Below are 12,269 nucleotides of genomic sequence, written 5' to 3'. Positions count from 1 at the left end.
TCATATGTAAAAAACCCAGAATCTGTTGTACATGGATATATATATATATTTTTAAAGATTTTATTTACTTGAGAGAGAGACAGTGAGAGAGAGCATGAACGAGGAGAAGGTCAGAGAGAGAAGCAGACTCCCCATGGAGCTGGGAGTCCGATGCAGGACTCGATCCCGGGACTCCAGGATCATGACCTGAGCCGAAGGCAGTCGTCCAACCAAATGAGCCACCCAGGCGTCCCTACATGGATATTTTTATATTATTTAAAATAAAAAGGTGCCTCCTATATTTTACCGTGAACTATCTTCAGGATACCGTTGTCCTACTGCTTCTTGAAGCTGGACATTAAGAAAAGACACATTCTGCCAGGTTTCCTTTTCTCTTATTTTATCAAAAATTGATGTATAGAAGTCATACATGGTATCTCCACCTTCCATTAAGAAAAAATTCCTCATGGCCTGCAAGTACTCAACCAACCTAAATGGAGAGAAAATAAGTGACAGAAAGATCTTATACTCATGAGACAGAACTCTGGACAAGTACCAGTTTTTGTAAACTATTTTTGTAAACTAGTTTTAAAATACGTTTACATTCTACATTTAGTAAAAACATTAACTGTTTTAGTATTAAACTGTTTTAGTTTAGTAAAAACATTTAGTAGAAACATTAACAACTTTTAAAGAGTTATAAAATAAAAAAAATAGTATATGGTTGCCTTTAATAGTCAGAAAGAAATAAATTACTTTTCTATAACATTGTAGAAGGATAGGAAATGTCAAAAAAGTAAAACAAACTAAAGTTAGTCCAAAGCCTGCTATTCATAGAGAATTTCTATTGTTAAAATTGGGGTTTTTCTTTCCAGTCTTTTTTTCTATGCATTAAAAAAACAGTTCCCACCATATTATATATTCTGCTTTTTAAGCTTTAAGAACATTTTACATTATTTAAAACTCTGGATAAACATAACTTATAACATGAACTTTATAAAGTTCATACATGACATGGATATGCTTTTATTTAAAGAACTAGTCATCCATTACTAAGTAATTTCATGTTCTTCCCTCTCACAGCAAACTTTCTGATGGGTATTTTTGTGCAACAAGCTTTTTCTGCATTACTTTCAGGACAGAGTCTCAGATACAAAGGATTAAATTTTGCAATATAATGGTGTGAAACACTGATGATTAGTTAATTCTCTCAAAAGAAAACCATTTACTAAATATCCATTTCCTACTCAATTAAAATTAATGATTAACTTGAAATACAGGTTTTAAAATAATTTCAACTGTTCTTAAAGTACAATAAGCTATCTAGTTTAAACTACTCCCTTATACCTGTAATCTTTTTTTAGAGTTCGCATGAGGTTTCCACAGCACTCTAGGTATTGCTTATCAATATGAGGATAGAGGCAAGATCTCAGTGTTAACTCAAAAGTCTGGCACGTCACAGATTCTGATGATCTATCCACACATATATCTCCACCAGCAAACTTCTCATGAAAGTCACTCTGTTCCAAATACAACCTTTAGGAAAAAAATGTGAGTCTCTTTTTATGAGCTGCTGTCAACAGAATTCCCTTAATCAAAACTTCAGAGTCCCATTTTTATATTTAGTGTTAAAAGTACCAACTATTACAGAAAGAAGCTTTTCCCCCCAAAATATCCTTCAATGAAAGTTTTTCAGCCACTTCTGCCTTAAGGGTCAAGTACTGGGTAGGTCTTTTTTAGCTACTGGCCTCAGGCAGTGAAATGGCCATTAGATAATAGGGTGCTGTGTGGGCATAAATGATTTACTTCACTAGGCTATACACCTAAAAGCAGCTAAGGGCCAAAATGCATTTTAAGCAGGGTGTGTGTGTGTGTGTGTGTGTGTGTGTTTATCTGATGCCTGCACACGACCCAGACTTTCAGAAATATCTTCTGTTTGAGCAACGGCAACTCCCAAAAGATATAGGGTACATGAAAGTCTGTGGACTTTAACAAACAAGGAGACCAAATTGAATGCAAAGTCTTCTTGCATTCCATTCATTAAAAAGGATAAGCTACAAAGATTTTTATTTTTAGTTGAAAAGCCCTACCCGGCAGAAATAAATGGTTACTAAATAGTAACTGCACAGATTTCTATTTCAGTCATCCAAAATCTTGCAGGTATGCATCACCTTGCAAAGTTAATTGCCAGGAGTGGATCGTGAACATCATCCAGTTCAAGATGTCTTTCAGCAATGGACTGCATCTTAATTAGGTTCTCTTTGGTTGCCTGCTGCTCAGTGAGGACCTGTGCAGTAGAATCTTCTCCATGTCGAAGACGTGACTGTACAGATTCCAGAAACAGGGTATATAAGCTTTTTCTTTCTGCATCTGAAACATAAAAAAATATGTACAGTGAACTGTGTTCTGGTATATAATAGTAAGTAATGTTAAGAAATATTAAGTAGTTTTATCTTAATATAGTATTTTTGGTATAATTTGATATTTGGTATGTGGAACTTATTATCACTGCCTCTGAAACACAGTGCTAAAAGTTTCCAGTGAGGACAATCTTTTTAATCAGGAGCACTAATTTGATCAAGGGCACAATTTCCACAAAAATAAAAGGCTTTGATAATTTTCAAATTACAAAATAATTACTATCTATCTCAGGATGACAAGAGTAAAGAGAGAACAGATGCCTGAATGCTGAGGGATACAGGAAGAAGGATACTGCTACCTCTGGCTGTGTCCTGGGATGCGGTGCTCTCCACACACTGCAGGTTCTTCAGCAGCTGCATTGACTTGCCAGCCATAATTATCTGCTTAAGGACAGGTTTGAGGAAGGACACCATGGTATGCTGCCTGCTGGAGGGCCCCTGGTCACTGCCAGAACTTGCACTAGCATTATCACTCATTTTTTCTTCATTTTCTGTCTTTTCCGATACGCTGTATAGTGTATAAGTTGCATACCAAAAGTCTCTGTGATTTACTGGAACATTTTTGTTTCTATAGAGAATCAAAAGAATTATAAAATTCAACTTTTCTGCCATAAAAACAACATGTCTGTTCTAGCTGAGAACATTGCCTAGACATTCCAAAACACAGTAATATCTATTATTAGTAAAATGAAGCAATCTTCAGGCAAATGGTGCAAAGGTTTTATTTGACTTCAGTTCAATACAGAAGTGGATAAATACTCTGAATGGCACAGGTAAAATTTAACTAAGTAGAAAGTTTCCTGAATTGAAATTAAACAAAATATGATTACTTTGATTCTCTTTACAGGTAGAATAAAAATTTACCTATTTTGTCATTTCTTACAAAAATAATCTCTAGACTGCTCTTTTTTTCTACATAGATTTTTTTTTTTTTTTTTTTTTAATGTAGGCTCCACACCCAGCATGGAGTCCAACATGGGGCTTGATCTCAAGATCCTGAGATTAAGACCTGAGCTGAAATCAAGAGTTGGACATTTGACTGACTGAACCACCTAGGTGGCCCTCAACATAGATTTTTTTTTTAAGAAAATGATTTTATTTATTTGTCAGAGAGACAGCGAGGGGACAAGCAGGGGGAGCAGAAGTCAGAGAGAGAAGCAGACTCCCAGCTGTGCAGGAAGCATGATGCAGGACCATCCCAGGACCCTGGGATCATGACCTGAGCCAAAGGCAGATGCTTAATCAACTGAGCCACCCAGACGTCCCTCCACATAGATTCTTAACTGAACTGCTTTTAACAATGAAACAGTGCTCACTCATCACCCTTTAAGAACAACCAGAATCCCATTTTCGCAAAAATTATCATGTAAAATCAATGAAAAACAATATAAGGGCAGACATGACTCAGAGAAGGTCTGCTAATTTATATGAGCAGTGCATAAACAGGGTTACCTTTTCAGAGCTGTAAGGACTTAATGTTCTCCTTCCTGATAAATTAAATGGATAGCTATCCATAAAAACCATATATCTAAACAGACTGCATAATTTAAAACTGAGTTAAGAGAGCTCTACACATTGTAGTTTGTATGATTCTGTTCAGAAAAATCAATGAACTGAAGGGGAAATCATAATAAAAAATTATGATTTTCCATAATTGGTTTATTTAATATTATATTAAGAAGGTTAACAAAAAAACATAGCCAATTTGGAGAAATAATGTTTTTTTTTGTAATATTTTCGTATCTTTTATCCTATCGATAATTTATAATGGGAATTAGTTGAAGCCATTTGATATCACCTAAATTCATTCTATGGAAAGCAATGTGCCTTTTATAGTACCAGCGAACCATAAACACATTACCACTTAAAAAAAAAGAATTTGCTAAGAAAAGCTGTAAATGGACATTAAAATTTGGAACTTTTTTTGGTACCTGACATCTTCTATAAAAATGCAAAAGAACTTGTTTATGGGAAAAACACAGCTCTGTCACTCACACTGGTCTCCCCCAGTATTACCTGAACTAACAAAATTGCATGATTTTCCTGTGAGAGAAAAGAGGTACAAGCAGCACCCCACACTTCCCAAGCTGTGCATGGGACCTGACCTCTGGATGATGAACTCTCTTGCGCAGTCACATAGGTGCCCATGCACGATCCACTCATCCACAATCTGCAGGTAGGGTCGCACTGTTTCCACCCAGAGAGAGAATAGCAGTGAAACCTGAGGACAAAGTCAATTCTCAGAACTCCCTTGTCTCTGGATAAAATGAAGTTTAAACATTTCTGATACACTTTTTTTTTTTTTTAAAGAGAGGGAGAGAAAGAGAGAGAGCATGTGCTTGAGGGGGCAGATACGGAGAGGGAGAGAGAATCCTGAGCAGGCTCCATGCAGAGCATGAGGCTTAATGGGAGTGGGAGGGGGGTTGATCTTAACAAATCTGAGATTATGACCTGAGCCAAAATCAAGTCAGATGCTTAACCAACTGAGCCATCCAGGCACCCCTCTGAAACACCTTTTAAAAAGTGATCGGATTTCTGTTTTAAAAAATTTTTTTTTTTATTTGACAGAGATCACAAGGAGGCAGAGGCAGGTGGAGAAAGAGAGGAGGAAGCAGGCTCCCCGCTGAGCAGAGAGCCCGATGCGGGGCTTGATCCAAGGAACCTGGGGTCATGACCCAAGCCGAAGGCAGAGGCTTTAACCCACTGAGCCACCCAGGTGCCCCTGGATTTCTGTTTTTTGACACTAAGAAAGTAAAAATCCAAAACATACCCTATAAAGTCCTTATGAAAACTCAACTAATATGAGATGACCACATTGTCTGTAGTCCATACCAGGATTCTTTTGAGAGTGAAAGTTAAAGAGGGACAACAGCTCTAAGCTGGATCATCCAAAATCAGATACAGCTACCCTTCCTAATGTATGCTATTACCAAAATGAGGAAATGAGAGATGCCTGGGTAGCTCAGTCAGTTAAGCGACTGCCTTTAGCTCAGGTCAGGATCCCAGGGTCCTGGGATCGAGTTCCATATTAGGCTCCTTGCTCAGCTAGGGAGTCTGCTTCTACCTCTGCCTGCCTTCTCCCTCTGCTTCTGCTCTCTCTCTGACAAATAAATAAAATCTTAAAAAGAATAAGGAAATGATTTCATTTTACTGTAGTTCCCAGTAGGAAAAAAACTGCATAGCTGAAAGGAATCAACCTGTTTTATACTGAAGTGCAGTACCAAAATGGTGAGAAAACAGTTATATCAATAAACTAGGAAAGACCTAAAATGTGTATACAAACAAACATGCAGCTTTCTAGATTATATTCTCTTGAATTTTTTAAAAATTGTGACCAAAAAAAGTAACACAAAAATACACTATCTTAAGCATTTTTAAGTGTGCGATTCAGTAGTGTTAAGTATATTTATATTGTTGTGCAAACAGATCTCTGGCAATATGCTGAGAAACCCAAACTCTGTACCTATTACACATCTTCCCTTTTCTCCTCTCCCCAGTGTGTGGCAGAACCATTCTTTCTGTTTCTATGAAATTTGACTACTCTAGATACCTTATATAATAGATTTGTATTTTTATTGAAAAAAGAGCTGTTGCAAATATCTATGTAAGTCAGCTAGCTATTTTTCAAATCTAGCTTTTATGTTTTCCTTTGTCCTTGTTGCACCCTCCCCATGACCTCTGTGATTAAAGCCAAGAAGCTGGTTTCTTGTAGCCTTGAATTTAGAAGCTAATTTTTAAACTAACTTTTTCTTTTTTCAGTGTTTAAAAACTCTGAACAGCTGTCTGACACAGCATGATTTAAGCCCTATTTTTACAAAGAGCTATAATAAGCTATCCACCACTCCTTCGGCTGAACAGAATGGAGTCATACAACTTAGGATGAAGGTCTTACGTACTGTTTGCTCAGAGGCTTCTCCAACATTGTCATATTCGAGAATGGCCTTGTACAGTGTGTTGAGTAGGTGAGATGCCCGAACAACATTTCGAGTGTCAGGTGGAACTTCTGCTACTCCAGTACTAAATACTTTATGCAGAACCTTGAGCTGAGCCAGTCGAGGTGCCAACTTGTCCACCACTATTGCAAGAGTTATTGTAGTGTCTGCAAAATATTAAAAAATCAAACTCATTAGCAAGGAAGAATATCTGTATTGAGAATGTGATATAAATGCTAAGTCACTTATGGAAAGACATGGCAAACTGGTGGGTTTTAATCTTATATCATAAGGAGCTAATTTCCCTAAAGAAAGAAAAAACAGCTTCTCAGAAGAAAAATAATGTGTAAAGGAACTGACAGTTAAGGGGAGAGGAAATAAAAGTGATTCTTAAACATATAGAGATATTCAATCTCAATTATAATAAAAGAAAACAAATTAAAGCTATACTGGGCAAATAAAAAACGGACTTCAGTGGGCTACTTTATTAGTGAGGGGGTGGTTACTACAAAGGAGAATAAGAGTAAGTTTTTTCATGGGGATGGCAGAACTCTGTATCCTGAAGATGGAAGAAGATATACAAATATATACATGTGATAAAGTGTTACAGAACTATACATGAAGATATTACTCCCATCCCCACAAAACAGCAAATACCTATAAAACTGATGAAACTCATGTCAGGTCTGCAGACTAATTAATGTATTGTGCCAATGTCAATTTCCTAGTTTGGATAACCTAATATGATTATGCTAGGGTGGGAATTATTGAGAAGTTAGGTAATGGGAACCCAGGACTTTTGGGTACTATTTTTTGTAGTAGTTGAAAATGAAAGTAGAGGGCAAGGGAAAGCTGACACTGGTTAACATTTTATACCTGTTTGATAATATACTTTTGAAAACACACTGTTCATTTGCAAGAGGGTGAGGAAACAGATATTCATATACATTGCTAGCAGCTAGTCTCTATGGAGAGCCATGGCAATATGTATCAAAATCACACATGCCATCACACACACACATCACATGCCATCACATAACATAGGAATTCCATTAAGAATTTATGCTATAGGGATGGGAAAAGATGGAGAGGACTAGGGGATCTGATTTCAATTGGTCCCCTGAATTTAGTCGGATATCTACCAAATGATTCTGAATACCCACAAAATCAGCCTCACATCTAAGAACATATATCTAGATCTCTACAAACAGAGTATCTCCCACGGTCTTGAGGTATGATACAGGAAGCCACAATTCCGCATGTAGATATTGGAAGATAAATAGAAGGGGGAGGGATATAACACTGGAGCACAAAGGCTTCTGGGCTGGGGGCTGGGCACAGACTCGCAGACCAGTAGTGGTGGGGAAAGGACTTTAGTGCAGCCCCCAGACAGGATCCAGGAGCCGTGGGTGTGTGTGTGTGTGAACCTGGGTGGCCTGTGGTTTTAGAAACACAAAGGGCAGAGATGGGCCCAGGCCTGGTTGCTGTGGGATGCACAACTGGAGAGGCCGTGGTTTTTAGCAGCGCAGACAGAAAGGGAGATAGTGTGGCCTAGTGAGCTCAATGAAGAGTACACTGTGATTTCTCTGTTCTGAGACAGAGGTTTGTAATCAGTCACTTATGCTTTGGCTCTGGGAAGAGATGCCATCAGAGAACAAAAGCCCCTCAAAAAATGGTTTTCACTGAGGGCCTCCTTCCCCCACTCCCTCACCAGGGGGCAAGGTAAGTCTGCCCAAGCAAGGTTGCCTGAGTAACAGTACGGCAGGCCCCTCCCCCAGAAGACAGACTGGAAGAATAAAACGATGACAGCCCTAAGGTTCCTTTAAACCAGGTGCATCTTGCTTGCATCACAGTTAATACTTTGGACTCTGTACATTCCCACAACCACCCCCCAACTGAATGACTAAGAAGAGGAACCCCCAACAAAGAGAAGAATCAGAAACTGTGGCCTCTGTCACAGACCGAATGGATATGGATATAAGCAAGATGTCAGAAATAGACTTCCGAGTAACAATTATGAAGTCTGTATCTAGCCTTGAGAAAAATATTAGTGACAATATAGAATCTTTAAGGACAGAAATGAGATCTAATCTAATCAGGCCGAACTTAAAATGCTGTGAATGAGATGCTCTCTAAACTGGATATTCTGACAGCCAAGATAAATGAGGCAGAAGAATGAATTAGTGAGCTAGCAGATAAGATGATAGAAAAGAAGGAAACCAAGGAGGCATGGGAAAAACAGATTAAAGCCCAAGAAATCAGACTGCTAGGATAAATAATGCAATGAATCATTTCAATGTCAGAAGTATTGGAATCCCTGAGGGCTGGGAAGAGAGGGGTCTTTCTAGAGGGGTCTAGAAAATATATTTGAGCAAATCATAGCTGAGAACTTCTATAATCTGGAGAAGGAAACGAGCATTCTTATCGATGAAGCAGAGAGGACCCCTCCCAAGATCAATGAGAACAGACTGACTCCCTGACATACGATTGTACAATTTGGAAATCTTAGGCCCAAGGAAACAATCTTGAAAATGGCTAGGTTCCCCTAGAGACTTCTTCTGTACAGAGGGAGGAACATCAGGATAATGTCAGACCTGTCCACAGAGATCTCGCAGGCCAGAAAGGGGTGGCAAGACATATTCAGGGTACTAAATGAGAAGAACATGCAGCCAAGAATACTTTATCCACCAATGCTACCATTCAGAATGGATGGAGCGACAAGGAGCTTCCAAGACTGGCAGAAACCGAAAGAATATGTGACCACCAAGCTGGCCCTGTAAGAAATATTAAGGGGGGGGGCTCTATAAAAGAAGAAAAATGCCCCCAGAATAACATAGATGATTTACAGAGACAATCTATAGAAGCAAGAACTTCACAGGCAACATGATGGCAATAAAAAATCGTATCTTTCAATAATCACTCTCAATGTGAGTGGCCTCAATGCTCCAATGAAATGGCACAGGATTGCAGACTGGATAAAAAGACAGGACCCATCCATATGCTCTATACAAGAAACTCACTTTGAATCTAAAGATACATCCAGACTGAAGGAATGGAGAACCACCTTTCATGCCAAATGACTGCAAAAGAAAGCTGGGGTAGCAATTCTCAGATCAGACATATTAGATTTTAAGCTAAAGACTGTAATAAGAGATAGAGAAGAAGGTTGAAGACAAGATGGCGGGGAAGTAGGAGGAGGCGCCGTTTCAACCTGTACCCTAAAGTGAGCTGATTACCTACCAAAGAACTCCGATCACCCATGAAATCAACCTGAGATCAGAATTATACACGTCTGGATCTCTACAGGGGCAGAAGACAGCAGTGGGCAGGTAAAGCGGAGTGGGAGCGGTGAACTGATATTGGAAGATAAATAAAAGTGGGAGGGAGCCACCAGAGGTGACTGATTGGAAAATAATACCCCTAATACGAGAGTGCCCTGCCTCTGGGGACCAGCATTAACTTGGAGAGTGGTTGAAAGCACTCAGAAAGAGCAAAGGATCGCAGGGGGTGGGAAATTGTGGGAATCAGGCAGCTAGGGACAGGGGCTTAAGTCCCCTGTCCCAGGACAGCCTCCCCTGGTGCTGAGCCAGAGAGAGTGTGGCGGAGAAACCAGGTCTTGATCCCTGAGCTGCCAGTGTGCCCGAGAACGCATGGGGTCCGGCTCCTGTGAGGGGCTGGGAGCCTCACCAGACGGCAGAATGCTGAGCCAAGCTACAGAGCCTGAGACATAAGCGCCCCTCACCCTCCCCTGAGAGAGATGCGCGAAAGCCCAGCCTGGTGCTCTCGGACCTGTGCCCTGCTACCAGAGCCTGAGACGCGTGCATGACCCACAGCCTCTCCGGAGAGAGGTGCATGCAAGCCAGGCGCTCTTAGACCCAGAAAGACCAGGCACTCCCAGCCCGGGCCAGTGGGAAAATCTCAGTGTACCATTGCTGCTTGGAACCTCTCTGGCGGTCTGGAGCTGCCCAGACCGCTGCCACTGCTGTGGTTTTGGGTACAAGCAGAAGATCCTGCGTCCCCAGGGACTGCGACTTGAAACCTGCTCTGCCAGTGGCCAAGGGGAATTTATTTTTATTTTTTTATTTTTTAAGATTTTATTTGTTTATTTGACAGAGGGAGAGAGATCACAAGTAGGCAGAGAGGCAGGCAGAAAGAGAGAGGAGGAAGCAGGCTCCCTGCCGAGCAGAGAGCCCTAACGTGGGGCTTGATCCCAGAACCCTGGGATCATGACCTGAGCCGAAGGCAGAGGCTTAACCCACTGAGCCACCCAGGCATCCCAGCCAAGGGGAATTTAGATGGGCTCTGCAGCACCCACAGGAGAGCAGACTGAGCCTTCTCTCTGAGAGGGAAGTCAGGGTGCAGTTTGCTTTCCTCTAAACCTACAAAAACCATCAAAAGCGGTCAAGGTGAGAGGAAAAAAAAAAGTAAACAAACATAAAAACCTCCAGAGAACAAAAGCCTGAAAAAACCGGTTTCCTCAGAGCCCACCCCCTTGAGGGGGGCGGGAGGGCTTAACCAACAAGGAAAGAAAAAAAAAAAGGCTACAAGAGAACAACCACCACTATTTCATAGGACAACTTTTATTTTTAACTCATCCCAACTATTCTGGCTCATTTTTTTTTTTTTTTTAATATATAGATATTTTTTTAACCTATTTACCATCACAGTGAGCTGTCTAGTACATCAAATTCCATAGTAACCTTCTAACCCGAACTTTTTGATACATACACCTGTGTTTCTCTTTTGCATTTCTATTTTTTAAATTTCTTTTTTTAATTTTAGTTTAGTTTAGTATAGCTTATTCCTTTTTTTTTAAAATTTTCTAATATTCATATAGAGTTAAACTTCAAAGTAATTCCCTTTCCCCAATCAATACTATCCCTATAGGTAAACCAATTTTTAATCCCCCTTTATCTTAGGAAAGTTGAGTCCTTTAACAAAAATATCAAGATACATCCAGGAAAAATCAAAACAACCTTCCTGGCCCACACTGAGAATTTATAATCACTCTCCCAACTTTTCTTCTACCAGTGTTTCTGTGTCTTTGTGTTTGTCCTGATAGTATATAAATCTTACACTTGGGGTTCTTTTTGATGAGGTTCTTCCTTTATTTGCATATATATATGTATATATACATATATATACACACATATACATATACATATATGCTTTATTTGCATATATATATGTATATGTATATATATATATATATATATATTTTTTTTTTCCCCCTCTTGTCATATACTTTAATCAGTCTTTTTGTTTGTATACTTCATAAATCTTACCTTGGGGCCCATTTGGGCCGGGTCTTCTTTTTTATCTTCCCTTTTTCCTATCTCTCTCTCTTTTTTTTTCTTTTTCCTTTCTTTTTTTTCTCGTTTGGATGGGGAATCCTGATTGCTCAGAAGCGTTCCAGGGTGCACCTTGACTGCACCATGGTCGATACATCCAGCTATATCCGTTCAGTCATCTCTGACCAAAATGACTAGGAGGAGGAATGGCCAACAGAAGAAAAATACAGAGGATGGACCTTCTGCAACAGAGCTAATGGCTATCAACATAGACAATATGTCGGAGAGAATTCAGGCCAACAATTATCCAGGCAATAGTTAGGTTGGAGAAAGCCATGGATGACCAAATGGAATTGATTAGGGCTGAACTGAAAGCGACCAGAGATGATGTTCACAATGTTAGGGCAGAGCTGAAAGCTACCAGGGATGACATTCACAATGCTCTCAATGAGTTCCAATCTAATCTAAATTCTCTTAAAGCTAAGGTAACTGAGAGAGAAGACAGAATTAGTGATATGGAGGACAAACAGATAGACAGAAAGGATCAGGAGGAAGCCTGGAACAAACAGCTTAGAAGCCACGAAAACAGAATCAGGGAAATAAATGATGCCATGAAACGTTACAATGTCAGACTTATTGGAATCCCT

The 12,269-nt window shown here is 39.6% G+C and overlaps 1 protein-coding gene across 2 annotated transcripts in view; it reads right to left on the bottom strand.

The window, feature by feature from the left end:
* The window catches only part of TUBGCP5 (tubulin gamma complex component 5), a 107,578-nt gene that overhangs the window by 27,641 nt on the left and 67,668 nt on the right, over positions 1-12,269 (bottom strand). For both annotated transcript variants that reach the window (XM_082735991.1, XM_082735992.1), the window contains 6 exons: positions 6,296-6,498; positions 4,505-4,620; positions 2,699-2,967; positions 2,151-2,349; positions 1,327-1,515; positions 287-469 (listed from right to left, as the gene is read on the bottom strand). In XM_082735991.1, the coding sequence (XP_082592117.1) occupies positions 287-469; positions 1,327-1,515; positions 2,151-2,349; positions 2,699-2,967; positions 4,505-4,620; positions 6,296-6,498 (1,159 nt within the window). The remainder of the gene's footprint in view (positions 1-286; positions 470-1,326; positions 1,516-2,150; positions 2,350-2,698; positions 2,968-4,504; positions 4,621-6,295; positions 6,499-12,269) is intronic.

This window comes from Mustela nivalis (assembly GCF_964662115.1).
Source record: "Mustela nivalis genome assembly, chromosome: 6".
Taxonomy (NCBI): Eukaryota; Metazoa; Chordata; class Mammalia; order Carnivora; family Mustelidae; genus Mustela; species Mustela nivalis.
Note: the sequence above shows the minus strand (reverse complement) of the source record. Positions and strands in the feature narration are given on the sequence as shown.